The sequence below is a fragment of the Bufo bufo genome, chromosome 10 (genome assembly GCF_905171765.1).
Source record: "Bufo bufo chromosome 10, aBufBuf1.1, whole genome shotgun sequence".
NCBI classification, from domain to species: domain Eukaryota; kingdom Metazoa; phylum Chordata; class Amphibia; order Anura; family Bufonidae; genus Bufo; species Bufo bufo.
In genome coordinates this window covers 43,089,058-43,106,413 of record NC_053398.1, presented here as the reverse complement: position 1 = coordinate 43,106,413, position 17,356 = coordinate 43,089,058, and the positions used below count along the sequence as shown (strand labels likewise).

The 17,356-nt window shown below is 42.4% G+C and overlaps 1 protein-coding gene across 1 annotated transcript in view; it reads left to right on the top strand.

The window, feature by feature from the left end:
* LOC120980023 (mucin-5B-like) overlaps positions 1 to 17,356 on the top strand; it is a 175,892-nt gene that overhangs the window by 142,870 nt on the left and 15,666 nt on the right. The window contains exons 21-25 of the mRNA XM_040408888.1: positions 2,027 to 2,137; positions 4,330 to 4,512; positions 6,754 to 6,948; positions 12,926 to 13,085; positions 13,277 to 13,399. Of these exons, the coding sequence (XP_040264822.1) occupies positions 2,027 to 2,137; positions 4,330 to 4,512; positions 6,754 to 6,948; positions 12,926 to 13,085; positions 13,277 to 13,399 (772 nt within the window). The remainder of the gene's footprint in view (positions 1 to 2,026; positions 2,138 to 4,329; positions 4,513 to 6,753; positions 6,949 to 12,925; positions 13,086 to 13,276; positions 13,400 to 17,356) is intronic.

Sequence of the window (17,356 nt, the reverse complement as noted above, 5' to 3'; positions counted from 1 at the left end):
GATGATATTCTGGCTCTGGTCTCCTGAGAGTGGAGGCAATGAAGATGGATGCATGTGCTGCTATCACTATGGCTGTCTCTCCACACAGTGTTGCACTGCACAATCAGTACAGGTACAGGAGCTCCCAGATTGTTGTATCTCCATCGTTACAACCACTGTGCACACTCTCCTCAGTTGCAGTATGCCCTTCTTTGTAACGTACAGTATTAAAAATAGTCTTTAAACGGATTCTCCATGAATTACTAAAATAAAATTGCTGAAAATACTTGAATATTACTTTATTATAAATGTATTGTGAAATACATTTCATTAGTTATATTGGCTTGATTTGTGTAGGGAACAATCATCAAGGAAAATAAAATGGCCGCCGTCCTATTAGTACACACAAAACCTGTCCTAATCACACAGGGCAAATAGTGTCCAATAGGATAGAGAAAGGCGCTCATAGGGTAAGTATGTTCAGCAAATCAAATTTCTACTAAAAGAAATGGTTTGCTCACCTATTGCGGTTGCATCAAGTGGGCGCAACCGCAATGAAGGCCAAGTAAAGAAAAACAACGGTTGGTGCAGCCTAGATTCGTCCGATCGCCTTGGACAGGGGCCACCCTGCCACTCGGGTAACGGTAGGAAGGAAGAGACGCTGAACTTTACGTCGAGCGTATGGACCATAGAGGGCGCACTAACACAACCGGTCGTAGGCAATATTTCAGTTTCAGCAATTTTCAGTTTATTCGAAAGACAACGCGTTTCGGGGTACTAGAGACCCCTTTATCAAGTCTGAGCCGGATTAGCAGAGCGGGTGCCGCAGCTGGTTCTTGGTTGGACGTGGAGAACGCTGACCTAATCACACAGGAGGGCAAGTTACTTCACAACACTGAACTAAAGAGCTGCCTCATCCTCATCTCTGCTCTACTTGTAAGGGATTATGATCCTGAATACAGCGGATAAGATCTTCAGCTGAATCTCTATAGGAATGGAGTGCGGACAGTAGGTCATGTTCTATAATTTACAGAACGGACATATGGATGTGGATAGCACATGGATGACACCTGTGTGCTGTCGGTTTTTAATTTTCTTTCATGAACCCATAAAAATGAATAGGTCCGTGTGCAATCTGCAAAAAATGCGGACCGGACATGAATGCAGAATATGCAGAACACAGTCGTATGTATGAGCCGTAAAACGTACAAAATGCCTACTAGGCCCTGCCTTTGGCATATGTACTTGCCAGGCCTGGGGGCCATTGTTTGACCCCTGACTGCCATCATGACAACCTCTTGCCACCTTTCATTTTTTTTGCAGCCCTCTGCCTCTCTGTAACCACTTAGATGCTGTTAACTTCAATCCTTACATTAAAAGCGGGATGTGTAATACAGCTAACACTCACCGGCGAAAGCGTGGACACAGCTCCAGAGCCATTACTGCACTGTAGGGGCGTAGCTATAGGGGAAGCAGCTGTTTGGGGCGCATACTCAGAAGGGGCCCACCCAGGATGAGGACTAAAAGATTTTATTGTCAGGACCCCCTCAACAGTATTTTAAAATGACTTTATATACATCGACACTGTAATGGATGGAGCGGCTGCCTGGCCTGGTCTAAGAGAGCGATCTTGATTAGATGCAGGATCGCGGGATGCACAGGAGGATGGGGTTGGGAAGAAGTCTCTTAGGGGGGGAGGGGGCAGTCAATTCTAGTTACGCTACTGCTGCTCTGTAATAGCACAATACAATAGACCCACAGTCAGACAGGAACTCACTTCACCGTAAATTACTAGAATGCAGTGAGTTCGGGTGAAAGGAGCCAAAATCAGTCTGGGAGATGCGGCCGACACAACAGTCATGTGGATGAGCCCTAATAGCTCAATGCTGGTCTGCAGGCAGTTGATAGTGTCGTTTTATCATTAGCCAAGAATTATAAACGTCTGTATATATATGGGATACAAGTTATAAGAGGTCATGGGAAACCTGTAACCCTGAAATGAGCATATTAGCACTTAACATTATTTTTTTTTATTATTTCTTATAAGGATTTCTGCCCAAACAATAATCATGATGGATCCTTTCAAATCTTCATAAAGCACATTCTCTGTGGACACACCAACACCATATGTTCTCTCCAAATCCGAATTATCTTGCTGGTGAGAGCTACTTACATTCTATGTATTACGTTGGAATATGATACATAAGGGGAGATTTATCAAACTGGTGTAAAGTAGAACTGGCTTAGTCGCCCATAGCAACCAATCAGATTCCACCTTTCATTTTCCAAAGGAGCTGTGAAAAATGAAAGGTACAGTCTGATTGGTTGCTATGGGAAACGAAGCCAGTTCTACTTTACACTAGTTTGATAAATGACCGCCATAGTGTTTATAACAAAGGAATCAAAGATAAAATAATGATTTGTTAATTGAGACTTTTTCTTAAAATGCAAATTAGGCATTTGGTGCAACGAGGATGTCACCATGTCTCCTGTTGCACCCAAGCTCCACTCATTTCTGTGACCAGCCCTTCCTTGGCTGCTTTGATTGACAGGACCAGGCAGTGGTAAAGCAGCTAAGAACGGGCTGGCCACAGAAAGGAGTAAAGCTTGGGTGCAACAAGAGCAATGGTGACATCCTCATTGCACCAAAGGCCTAATTTGCATATTAAGGGAAAGAATCATAACTTGGGAACGGAGCCTCAGATCAACAAAAGAAAGACAGCGTATTAATCAGGTGAACCACACCTATGTGTCTTGGCAAACAGTAAGATAGGGAGGTCACTGGTGACAGATTCCTTTTAAGGCTCCTTTCACACTGGCGTTTTGGTTTCCGTTTGTGAGATCCGTTCAGGGATCTCACAAGCGGTCCAAAACGGATCAGTTTTGCCCTTAATGCATTCTGAATGCATAAGGATCCGCTCAGAATGCATCAGTTTGGCTCAGTTCCTCCTCCATTCCTCTTTGGAGGCGGACACGAAAACGGATCCGTCCTGATACACAATGTAAGTCAATGGGGACAGATCCATTTTCACTGACACAATCTGGCACAATAGAAAACGGATCCGCCCCCCATTGACTTTCAATGGTGTTCAAGATGGATCTGTTTTGGCTATGTTAAGGATAATACAAACAGATCCATTCTGAACGGATGCATGCGGTTGTATTACCTGAACGGATCCGTCTGTGCAGATCCATGACGGATCCGCACCAAACGCGAGTGTGAAAGTAGCCTAACCTTGGTACAATAGTAAAGGTGCTGTGCCAGCATGACACATTAGGTGCAGCATTTATGTCTGGGTACAGATGTTTCCTTCCATACCTATGCTCTTAGCTCAACTAATCCTGAGATATATGGCACAAGATGGCCCCCAGTCACATTCAAATGGGAAAAACTAAAAAAAAAAGTTACTTTCTTATTGTAGACTTTGAATATATTTCAAATAAATATAGTTGGTGCACAACTCATGTGCCTTAGGCCTCATGCACATGACCGTGCTGTTTTTTGCGGTCCGCAAACAGCGGATACGCAAATAAACGGAAGCCGCCGTGTTGTCTTCCGCAATTTGCGGAACGGAATGGGCGCCGGCAATATAAATGCCTATTCTTGTCCGCAAACCGCGGACAAGAATAGGACATGTTATATTTTTTTTAGCGGGGCCGCGGAACTGAGCCACGGATGCGGACAGCACACGGCGGCTCGGATGCGGACCCAAACAACGGTCGTGTGCATGAGGCCTAAAGGGGTTGTTCGGGTTCAACCTCTTCTTCACTCATTTAGCATGTCTGAATGGAGCATCGGATCATTTCTTGCTCCAATGCTCCCCCTTGCCCTGCATAATGCAGGGGAAGGTCTGGTTTCTTTACTGCCGGTGACGTACTGGGCTTCACATGAATATGCTAGGTGGAGACTTCGGCCTAGCAGTGATCCCGGTGACATCACTGGCACAAATGGGTAGTCTCCAGTGTTGCCCTATGCTGTTTTAAATCATAGGGCAGTGCAATAGACTGCCCATTTGTGCCTGTGACGTAATTGGGAACACTGCTAGGCGGAAGCCTCCACCTAGACTAGTGAGGATCTAATCAAAACCGACCTTGCCCTGTAACATGCAGCGCAGGGCAAGGGGGGGCAATGGTGCAAGAAACTACACCCACTTTAACACCAGTTTTTCTAAATTGGAGTTGCAGATGTTTTGCACACACGACCCAAAAACCTGCAAATCCCCTAATTTGCGAATTTTTATAAATCCCCCCCCCTTCCCGGTTACTTTTTTTTAGCATTAAATAACATGCAAATGCAATTCATTCTCTGTCTAACAGCATCCGAATGCACATCTAATCTTTTTGTTACAGAACATAACTATAGACATATATGAAGGACGAGTAGAGGAAATAACAAAACATAATAACGGACCTAAAGATAATTCTTACAGTATTACGTTAATGGGGCAACACATTGTCTTTGTAACAGAGTACCTAACTCTGATGTATGATCAGAAGATGACCGCTACTGTCCTACTGTCAAACACAACTGAGGTATGAAGTTCTCTTTATTTCTACGGTTACAAATGGACACATGACACGACTAGGACAGTATGTCTAGTATACATGGTAGGGTATGTATATAATGCTATGTACGGTATGGTGTCTGCTATGTATATGAGTGTATATAAAGTGTTTGTGTGTAACTCTGTATCTATCTGTACCGTATACACAGTGGGGTGCTTTTATTAAGACCAGCGTTTTAGATGCCAATCTTAATAAAGGCCCGTAGCTGTCAGTGGATGCGCCAAAGTTTCGAAGAGGCGCCAGCCTCTACATAACGTTGGAGCATCCAGAGCCAGTCTAAATGTAAGACAGTTACCTAGCTCTCTTACATGTAGACCTTTTTCTATGCCTAAGCCAGACATAGAAAATGATGAATGAGACTGGCCTGAGAGCCCTAACCTGCCCATGAGCAGGAAAAAGTCACCATCTGCACCTAATTTAGACGTATTATGGATTAATAAATGACCCCAAGTGTATATGAAAGTAGACATGATATATGTGCGTGCGCTATGTACAGTATATAATTGTACATGATGTTGGCATTTGTAGTGGAGATGGTTAATCAAACCTGGCCAAGGAAAAGCCGAGGGGTTTTTCGCAGCAACCAGATTTTAGCTTTTATTTTTAAAGAAGCACTCTGGGATTTTTTTTATTTTTAATTTTCCTGTAAAGTGCAAGATAGGCCATTATTAATGAATAAGATAGAGGCTCTTGTGTATGAATTTTGTATACCTGTTTTATTTGATGTGTAATTTGTGGGTTGTCTGCCATCTTGATTCTTTCTCCTCTCAGATATGGTTTTCCTAATGAAACCTACATTTCCTATCTTACATGGTTTTGCAGAGACAGAGGGGTAGAATCTCCCCACGCCACACTGCCCCATGTCCCCTGAGGGCAGCCCTGACAGATTAATGATACAGCTTCTGCCCCCTCACACTACAGGGTCTTCATGTTCTCCTTTGTGATGCAGCTTGGCCAGTCTGTCCTCTCTCCTGTCATCTCTCTCTCTCTTCCCGTTAGCTCTTAGAAGGAGGCACTGTAACAAACTACACTGATAGAATACTGGTGGTAAAGTAGGAAATATCTTATAATTTGCTTTATTCATACATATAGATAGGGTTGCCTGAAGACTGATGCTATTGTTTCATTTGCACCAGCAATAAGAATTGCTGTCAATTTTTATAAAAAATGTATGCACATGCACACTAATGAAATTGTGCTTGTAGGGAGAAATCTAGGTGGTTACATCAGAAGTTCTATTTTATTTTCCTATTATGGCTGCGGATCCCTGTGGACCAGAGGGATATATAATAAGTTGTATACAATCTTTGGTCTGCAGCTGTCACTCAATAGTTAAAATCAGTCAGTACTGCTACAAAAAAATCACAGTGTAGTAAGGGCAGTGTACTACAGATACTGGTTATACCTCTATAACCAAACTGGCACAAAAATATCCAAAGGAGAATACAGGGGTATCTGCGCCGCTGCAGGGATGAAGGACATGTTTCGAGGTTGAACCAACCTCTTTGTCAGGTAAGTTACAATAATGGTGTACAGGCAACATATTTTGGGTTTTAACCAAAACCGTCGTCAGGTAAGTTACACCAAAGTGGCCTCTTTAAAGAGCTGATTGGCGGGAGAGCCGGCAGTATTAAGTTACTAGGGTCCATTTTGCCATAGTGGCTAGTGATGAGCGAACCGAGCTTCGGATTCTAGATCCGAAGTCGATTCATTAAAAACTTTGTTTTAACGCTGTCTTCGTACAACATTAAAATGTGTGCGCTCCGACACGGCAAAATGGGTTATTCCCGGAGTCTCGTGAGACTTCGGTGAATAACTTTGGGCATCAATTTTTAAACTTGAAAACCATTTTAAAACACGGATCCAAAGCCGACTTCAGATCCATGTTTTAAAATGGTTTTCAAGTTTAAAAATCGATGCCCAAAGTTATTCACCGAAGTCTCGCAAGCGCATACATTTTAATGCTTTGCCGAGACTTGTCTCCGTACAGCATTAAAACAAAGTTTTTAACAAATCGACTTTGGATCTAGGATCGCTCATCACTAATAGTGCCATTTAGTGGCAATTATTAAGTCCAACTTTGTGTTGTTTTTAGGCTACATCAGATATAAATACATTTCCCCAGATTTTTTGTTCCACTTCATATAAGAAGAATGTGTATATATAATGCATAGATTGTACACTAACTTGATTTCTCTGCTTTATCAGGGGACAGTCTGTGGACTATGTGGAGATAATGATGGACGAGAAGTGAATGACCTCACATCTCCCTGGTCACAAGGATGTATTCAGGAAAGATCAAGATCTGAGTCTCCATGTGACACCAATCCTGAAAAGCTTGCCTGGGCCCAAAAGCACTGCAACCTCATCAACAGTGAAGTTTTTGCTTCCTGCAACACACTGGTACTCTTCAAAGCCATTATCTGTAATCATTTGAGAGATTAATGTTGATTGTACCTCTATCCTCAGTACATGCAGGTAAATGTTACGATATATTTAACCCCTTAAGGACCCAGGACGTACCGGTACGCCCTATTTCCCGAGTCCTTAAGGACCCAGGACGTACCGGTACGTCCTGACTTAAAATCTGTATTCCGGCGCCCCAGGGGTTAATCGGAACGGGATTTCGGCTGAAATCATTCTGCTCAGGCATCCTGCTGTCCATGGTGCTGAACAGATCTGTGCTAAAAGCATAGATCTGTTCAGTGTAAGTAAAATACAGTACAGAACAATAAATATTGTACTGTACTGTATTATACAGACATCAGACCCACTGGATCTTCAAGAACCAAGTGGGTCTGGGTCACAAAAAAGTAAAAAAAAGTGAAAAAAGTTAAGATAAAAAAAAAAAACATTTATCACTGAATAAAAATTAAAAAAATAAAATACACTACACATATTTGGTATCGCCGCGTCCGTAACGACCTGATCTATAAAACGATCATGTTACTTTCCCCGCACGGTGAACGCCATAAAAATAAAAAAATAAAAACTATAAGAAAATTGAAATTTTGCCCACCTTACTTCCCAAAAAAGGTAATAAAAGTGATCAAAAAAGTTGCATGTACGCCAAAATAGTACCAATCAAACCGTCATCTCATCCCGCAAAAAATGATACCCTACTCAAGATAATCGCCCAAAAACTGAAAAAACTATGGCTCTTAGACTATGGAAACACTAAAACATGATTTTTTTTGTTTCAAAAATGAAATCATTGTGTAAAACATACATAAATAAAAATAAAGTATACATATTAGGTATCGCCGCGTCCGTATCAACCGGCTCTATAAAAATATCACATGACCTAACCCCTCAGGTGACCACCGTAAAAAAATAAAAACAAAAACGGTGTAAAAAAAGCCATTTTTTGCCATCTTACGTCACAAAAAGTGTAATAGCGAGCGATCAAAAAGTCATATGCACCTCAAAATAGTGCCAATCAAACCGTCATCTCATCCCGCAAAAAATCAGACCCTACTCAAGATAATCGCCCAAAAACTGAAAAAATTATGGCTCTTAGACTATGGAGACACTAAAACATTTTTTTGGTTTTAAAAATGAAGTTATTGTATAAAACTTACATAAATAAAAAAAATAGTATACATATTAGGTATCGCCGCGTCCGTGACAACCTGCTCTATAAAATTACCACATGATAAAACCTGTCAGATGAATGTTGTAAATAACAAAAATAAAAACGTGCCAAAAAAGCTATTTCTTGTTACCTTGCTGCACAAAAAGTGTAATATAGAGCAACCAAAAATCATATGTACCCTAAACTAGTACCAACAAAACTGCCACCCTATCCCGTAGTTTCTAAAATGGGGTCACTTTTTTGGAGTTTCTAATCTGCCGTGTGCCCGGACAGCGGTTTACGACCACATATGGGGTGTTTCTGTAAACTACAGAATAAGGGCCATAAATAATGAGTTTTGTTTGGCTGTTAACCCTTGCTTTGTAACTGGAAAAAAAATATTAAAGTGGAAAATCTGCCAAAAATGTGAAATTTTGAAATTGTGTCTCTATTTTCCATTAAATCTTGTGCAATACCTAAAGGGTTAACAAAGTTTGTAAAATCAGTTTTGAATAGCTTGAGGGGTGTAGTTTCTTAGATGGGGTCACTTTTATGGAATTTCTAATCTAGGGGTGCACATGGTGTCAAAAAACCAGTCCAGCAAAACCTGCCTTCCAAAAACCAAACCGCGCACCTTTCACTCTACGCCCTACTGTGTGGTCGTACAGTAGTTTACGGCCACATATGGGGTGTTTCTGTAAACAGCAGAGTCAGGGCAATAAAGATACAGTCTTGTTTGGCTGTTAACCCTTGCTTTGTTAGTGGAAAAAATGGGTTAAAATTGAAAATTAGGCAAAAAAATGAAATTCTCAAATTTCATCCCCATTTGCCAATAACTCTTGTGCAACACCTAAAGAGTTAACGACGTATGTAAAATCAGTTTTGAATACCTTGAGGGGTGTAGTTTCTTAGATGGGGTCACTTTTAGGGAGTTTCTCCTCTAGGGGTGCATCAGGGGGCTTCAAATGGGACATGGTGTCAAAAAACCAGTCCATAAAAATCAGCCTTCCAAAAACCATTTGGCTCACCTTTCACTCTACGCCCCGCTGTGTGGCCGTACAGTAGTTTACAGGCACATATTGGGTGTTTCTGTAAACAGCAGAGTCAGGGCAATAAAGATACAATCTTGTTTGACTGTTAACCCTTGCTTTGTTAGTGGAAAAAATGGGTTAAAATGAAAAATTTGACAAAAAAATGAAATTCTCAAATTTCCTCCCCATTTGCCAATAACTCTTGTGCAACACCTAAAGGGTTAACAATGTATGCAAAATCAGTTTTGAATACCTTGAGGGGTGTAGTTTCTTAGATGGGGTCATTTTGGGTGGTTTCTATTATGTAAGCCTCGCAAAGTGACTTCAGACCTGAACTGGTCCCTAAAAATTGAGTTTTTGTAAAATTCTGAAAAATTTCAAGATTTGCTTCTAAACTTCTAAGCCTTGTAACATCCCCAAAAAATAAAATATCATTCCCAAAACAATTCAAACATGAAGTAGACATATGGAGAATGTAAAGTCATCACAATTTTTTGGGGTATTACTATGTATTACAGAAGTAGAGAAACTGAAACTTTGAAATTTGCAAATTTTTCAAAATTTTTGGTAAATTAGGTATTTTTTTGTGCAAAAAAAATAATTTTTTGGACTTCATTTTACCAGTGTCATGAAGTACAATATGTGACGAAAAAACAATCTCAGAACGGCCTAGATAAGTCAAAGCGTTTTAAAGTTATGAGCACTTAAAGTGACACTGGTCAGATTTGCAAAAAATGGCCTGGTCCTTAAGGTGAAAATGAGCCCGGTCCTTAAGGGGTTAAAATGTATGTGGCAAGGTGAAAATCAAGCTCCAGGCAAGCAAGCCAGGTATAAAGCTTTTATTCCGGAGAAAAGAAAAATTCTGCCAAGAATTGATGATAATACCCACCTTACCCGCCCGACTTGTCATTCCAATTCTTGTATTATCTAATGTACCATCCTATTAGGGCATATAGGCATCATAGAGGTGAATCCCCTGCTTAAGAGGAAGAGTGATTCTCCCTCTGGTGGACCCAACACATCCATGTTTTCCATCGACAGCATAGACAGATAGCTTTAGTTCACCTGATTAAAACACTGTTTTTGTTCGGTATGCAAATTAGAGGTTTGGTGCAGGAAGGGCATCACCATTGCACTCATTGCACCAAAGACCGGTGTTCCGTTAGATTTCCCTACCTCGTGAGATTTCCCTACCCTCGTCACTTCCGGCCGCACCGGACATGACGTGAGGAGGTGTGCCGCGCCGCACAGGCGCACAACGACGGGGTAGGGAAATTTCACAGCAGAGTTAGCTGGACACCGGCCGACACTGCGCATGCGCCGGGAACCTCACCAGCGTTTAGGGTATGGAAAAATTACCGGCCAGTGCGCAGGCGCGGTGATCGGATGTTCTCAGCTGGACACCGTCCGACACTGCGCATGGGAAAAAGCACTGGCCCATAATTTTTCTCTTCCCTAACTGCTGGTGAGGCTCCCAGCGCATGCGCAGTGTCGGCCGCTGTCCAGCTGATAACATCCATCCGATTACCGCGCCTGCGCACTGGCCTGTAATTTTTCCTTATCCTAACCTCTGGTGAGGCTCCCGGCGCATGTGCAGTGTCGGCCGGTGTCCAGCTAACTGCTGTGAAATTTCCCTACCCCATCGTTGTGCGCCTGCATGGCGCGGCACACCTCCTTACATCATGTCTGGTGCGGCCACGTCACAGCAGGAAGTGACGAGGGTATGGAAATCTCACGGTAGGGAAATCTAACGGAACACTGGCTCCTTTCTGTAGCCAGACCCTCCCTAGCTGATTTGATTGACAGGGCCAGGCATAATATTGTCTGGACCTGTGTTTCTGCACATATGCCATTTGTTCTCATATCGATGCATGCACAGTACAGCCCTGATTCTCATCAGGGCCAAAAACAAGAGTACTGTCTATCCACCAATGACGTTTCTCCAGATTTAAGTCACTTATAGATGGGAGAAAAAGCATTAGAGTCTTCTGACAAGTCAGCTAGATTTATTTCAAGGTATGTGGTGACAGGTTCCCTTTAATAAAAGTAAAACATAAATGTAAACATAAGCTAATCAGAAGTCTGGAGATTTTCGCTTTGCATTGCCTGGGGGTGACTGACGCAAGTATATTAAGTACAGTAAATGTGTGGGGCATAGGGGCTCCATAACAAGTTTTGCTATAGGGCCCTGGAGATCTGTGCATGCCCCTGCACCCTAGCATGTAAAAAATCTAAATACTGTACGGCAGATTATTTTCCTTTTACACAGCTCAATATGGGCCATATAGACAGTATAAAAAGTCAATCCGTGCTTGTTTAAAAGGTCACTGAGCCATTATGGGAAACCACAGTTTCCCATAATAGCGCTGAGATCATCACTGATCGCTAGAACAAAGAGAGAGCTCACAATTGAGATGGGTCCATAGACTTTCTAGTAAGTCTGTCTCCTGCTTCCTCTCTGGCAGTGAGGAGAGAGCACGCAATATGCAAGCTCTTTCCTCTCATCTTGGACCCCCACCAATCAAAAGTTTCGATATGTCTCTATGACATAACCAAAGTTTGCTAAAAACTCAGTGACTTTTTAAAAAGCCTTCTACATGGGCCGATGCACACATTGCTGATGTTTATGTTAGGAAACCCAGAGGTTGGTGAGGATTTAGACGAGAGTCTGTAAGAAAGCAAGAAGATTGAAGATATAGACTAATGCACAGAGCCAATAAATACCATGATTAAGGAGAAGTCATACTATGCCCAAAATGCGTAGGCCTATTTTATAATCGTTCTACAAGATGTTTTTTTTAAGTATTTACAGAGTGCTGGAGATTTTTCATTTTGAATTTGCCTGGATGTATTTCTGAGGGGCCTGGATGTATTTCTGGAGTGTAATAATATTACAGGCTATAGCTACTAGAGAGGGGTCGTTGATCCAGGGAGTTATTCTGATTGCCTGATTGGAGTCGGGAAGGAATTTTTTATTCCCCTAAAGTGAGGAAAATTGGCTTCTACCTCACAGGGTTTTTTTTTTCCTTCCTCTGGATCACTTTGCAGGATAACAGGCCGAACTGGATGGACCGATGTCTTTTTTCGGCTTTATGTACTATGTTACTATGTTACTATAAAACACTGCCTGCTTTGTGCCCCCATAAGAGTATCAGCCACAGTTTCCCATAATAGTATCTGCCTATAGACCCCCATAACGGTGGAATCCGGATGCCTTTCGGACAGTGCCAGCGACAAAGCTACTATAACTCGGCCTGCCACACAGCCTAAATAGAAGTACAGTTAGAACGCCAACATAATTGTGTAAAACACAAGGCCCACAAAACAATGTCAACCAGAGCCACTATTCCACTGCTAATCACAGTGAGCACATGACAGTTTGAGATGCACAGTACCAAATACCTTTCAAGGAACATTGCCCTTTTATATAAGTGCCTGCGATATCGCCCTCCATGTCGCCGCCAGCCACATTGCCCTACATATGATTGCCAGACCCATTGGCGGCGGGTTGAGCCGACAATACAGTAATGTGCTGGGTCCACCATAATTAGAGCTGCTCGTTCTCAGTGACTGTCCTTTCCGGCTTATAAAGATTTCAAGCATGGAACCACCTCCTCTATTAGTCCATACGGACATGGGACGTCTTCATCAGACAAACCCTTTAAGCTACCAGTTTTTTTTTTATATATATAATATTAGCACACAGGAATGACTTCTATTTTCCATACAACACTTGATGCCCTCCTTTTCTCTAATATCTAATTGTTCCTCACAGGTGGACCCCATTCCATTCTATGAGACATGCGTTGAAGATACCTGTACTTGTAGCAATGATATAGGGGACTGTGAATGTCTATGCACCTCCATAGCTGCGTATTCTGCGGAATGTAGAAGACATGACATCTGTATAAAATGGAGAACTCCAAGCATCTGCCGTAAGTTTAACCCATTTCCCTTACTTCCTTATACACCTCCACCTCGCCAAAGCCTCAGTTACACCACGGGTACTTCTTCTTGCCAACAGTTTCCATAGCATCACTCCTGGCATGACTCATTACAAATGTGATTATCCATGAATGATCAGCAGATTAATATTTTAATATTATCTAGTTCTTATTTTTCTTAGCTGTGTTCTGTGACTACTACAACATGGATGGACATTGTGTCTGGCACTATGACCCTTGTGGCACTCCCTGCCTAAAGACTTGTCTGAATCCCGATGATTGCCAAAAGATGGAGAAGCTTGAAGGTGAGTAGATTATGGATATTATGCTAAAGAAAATAGATTATATTGTACAGTCAATATATTTTTTAAATGAAGTGTGAAAAGTAGCTTTGAGTTGCATGAAAAGGCTGATGGAGCTAGAAATCAATCTCTACACGCATGCCCTACTCTATTATCGCTATGAACAGGAATCTCTAGAAAAAGGAACATTGTTTTTATAATTTCAATTGATTAATAGGATTAATATTCATGGGGCAATCCCTTTAGTATGTATAAGCTTTTCCAACTATTGATATGCTACTGTTTCATAAATGGCATCACAGGCATGCACAACAATAATAATAAATGCATAAAAATCTCCTTGGGGCATTAAAAATATTTTGGGGGACATTTATTACCAGATATACCCACAACAGTGGTGTATTCAAGTCGCAGATTGTGTCGTACACCATTTTGTGACAAAATCTGCAACTTTTCACCACTTACGCCACTTTTACAAAGTGGCGCGAAAAGGGGGCGTGGCATGGTTGACGAAGGGGGCCAGACGGCAGACCTGGCTCATTTATCATTTTTTGGAATAGAAAATGGTTTAAATCTACTCCAGCAAGGGAGCTGGTATAGATTTAAGTCTGTCACATGGCCTGCTGGAGGAAGCGTCAAAGTTATGTAGAGGCCTGTGCCTCCAGCAGCACAGAGGGATGTAAAAGACCAGCGTGGACTGACATTTATTTTTATACCAAAACATTATTCCTAATGTTGCTGCATGTTCATAAACGGTTTAAAGGAATTTTCTGGGTGTTTAATATTGATGACCTTATCCTCAGAATGCTTGACAAAGGCTGAGAACAGCCGAAACGTTGCATTGTCTGTTTGCACATATGCTTTGAAATACCATAATAAAGGAGATCGTTGGAGATGCTGCTGCAACACCTTTTTTCTTCTATCCTCAGAATAGGTCATCCATATGTGATAAGTGGTAGTCTAACTTCTGGTACCCACTACGATCAGTTGTTTGAAGAGGCTGTGAGTGGTGCAGTCTCTTCTTAGGCCTGGGATGTCACATTCATCAGTTACATGGTGCTGCTCAGTACCAATTAAAAAGAATAGGACTGAGCTGCAATACCAAGCACAGCCACTATACAGTGTTCAACACTGTGCTTGGTAAGCTGCGAGGCCTCCTCACTTACTGTACTGCTGTGGCCTCTTCCAACAGATGATCGGCAGGGATGTCTTGTCTCACATCCCGCCGATCTGATGTCGATGACTTATCCTGAGGATAGGAATAAAACAAGATTATGACCAGCATCTTCCTTGTGCAAGTTTTTTATTCCCGATCAACACAGCAAACAGGCAACCTTTCGGTTAACACAAGCCTTTCTCAAGCCATAATAAACATTACACAGTGTGAACTTATATACCTCCTCCACAAGGGGTTGTACCAATTATCACCAATAAAATACTTGTGTATAGATTACAACAAACTAAAACCAATCATCTGTGTCTATATAAATGAATATTTTATCCTCCCCATACATAGAGCCCTCCTTAAATCTACTCCCAGGCGTCATCCATATACATGTGAGTTGCAGCATGGCCGCCGCCGCCACCGCCACATGTCTCCTCAACGTGATCAGCAATCCACTGCGCATGTCCTTGTCCTATGTTTCGTACGTTTTATTCACCGGACTGCGCATGTCAGGTCGCGTCTCTCTTCACGCAACTTTATTGACAAGGACAACAGGATAGATTAACCTCCATATACACTCTTCTCTTTATAGGTGTCAAATACCGACACCCTACGATACACCACAGCACCATTAAATCCTGTCCATAACATGGCTCCCAATTTGTGTGCTTTTTCCATATAAAGAATGGGGAGATGGTAGACAACCACTATTGTCTTCATTATATCATGTCTCCATCCCACTATTCTTCGCTATGGAGACATGCGCCAGTCCTCAACTCACTGTAATAAAAAAACAAAAGAGAGGATAAAATAAACAATTAGTGAATATTCCCATAATATCACCTACAGTGCTTAAAATCCTTCTATTACTCAATGTAGAGAAATATAGAAAAAAAAACATAAAACTAAATATACTAAGGACAGGAGCACATAGGGTCCTAAAGGTGACTTACATTAAAGTGGATTTTTCATCTGGCAAAAAATTGTGAACTAAGTGTCATGATCTGTACAGCAGCGCCCAGGGATCTCACTGCACTTACTATTATCCCAGGGCGCCGCTCCGTTCTCCCGCTATGTCCTCCAGTATGTTCGGTCACTGGGTTATAGTAGGCGGAGACTTAGGGGACTTAGTTATAGTAGGAGGAGACTGCTCTTGGTCTCCTGGGTGTCTCCTTCCCCCAGGCTGTAGCGCTGGCCAATCGCAGCGCAAAGCTCACAGCCTGGGAGTTTTTTTCTCCCCTGCTGTGAGCTCTGCGCTGCAATTGGCCAGCGCTACAGCCTAGGAGAAGGAAACGCCCAGGAGAACAAGGGCAGTCTCCTCCTACCATAACCAAGTGACCAAACATACCGGGGGACATAGCGGGAGAATGGAGTGGCGCCCAGGGATAATAGTAAGTGCAGTGAGATCCCTGGGCGCCGCTGTGTATATCATGATACTTAGTTCACAATTTTTCGCCAGATGAAAGATCCCCTTTAAACTCTATATTCAGTGAAGAATAGTAAGATGGAGACATGATATAATGGAGACAATAGTGGTTGTCTACGATCTCCCTCTTCTTTATATGGAAAAAGCACACAAATTGGGAGCCATGTTATGGACGGGATTTAGTGGTGCTGTGGTGTATAAAGAGAAGAGTGTATATGGTGGTGGAGAATAAGAACGGAGGTTAATGTATCCTGTTGTCCCTATCAATAAAGTTGCGTGAAGAGAGACCTGACGTGACATGCGCAGTCCTGTGAATAAAACGTACAACACATAAGACAAGGTCATGTGCAGTGGATTGTTGTGTGTGGCGGTGGCCATGTGTAGCACCTCAGAGTTGTGTTACTACAATCCTCTACCCCGCTACTATCTCCCAAGAGCCTTTATACTGTCATCTGATGTGGTCTTGCTTATGTCCTCCACAAATGTGCATACAAAACCATGTTAACTGCAATTGTTCATGTAATTTGCCTGCTTACCAGTAGGTGGCAGCAACTCATTGGCAAGTACAGCTTAGTGTTTAATGAATCTAGGCTGGAATGGATTATTCCAGCTTAGCTCCCCCTTTGTGAGAGAAGTGGGCAGTTCCCACATCCTGCAGCATGGGTGGAGACGGAAGTTAGAGTCAGTGTAGCCCACCCCCTGCTAGAGGTAGGGTGTGTGTGAGGAGTTCCCCTGCATAGGGAAGACAGCAAGGGCCTAGTCTCGGCTGAGACTTGGCCATATTCCCAGTCTGAGCACCTTCAGCTCTGCTGGATGATGGAAAGCAGAAAGTACAGACAACCTCCAGAGTTCCAGGAAGAAAGCCTCCCCTCAGAATCCATCTGTGAGATAAGTCCAGTGCCTAGGAGAAGCCAATTCCTCCTCAGCTAGTCTGTCCCCACATAGCAGAAGTTACCAGGTAAGTGCAGAAGCTAACTCTGCCATAGTTACATAGCTAACAAGCAGACGTTTTATCCTGCAAGCTCCACATTTAAAGCAGAAGCATTCATTCCTGCCAATGATTGCCAAGTCCTGCTGGGACCAAGAGAACAAAGCTGTATACCGCTTGGATGAAAGTTATTTCAAGTAAAGAAACATTTGAACATCATCTAAAGGTCTGAACATAATTTCTTCTGCAAAATTCCTCTATTACGCCTACTATCACTACACTCAAATGTATTGCAAGTGAGCCAGGAGCCAGGAGTCCGGCCGTACCCAGGTAGGAGACACCGTGACACAATTATCGCTATCCTACAGAGACATTATAGGCCATTACACCACTCTGGCATTCCTAATCTGGGACGTGCATCATAACACCTTGGAAGGGCCC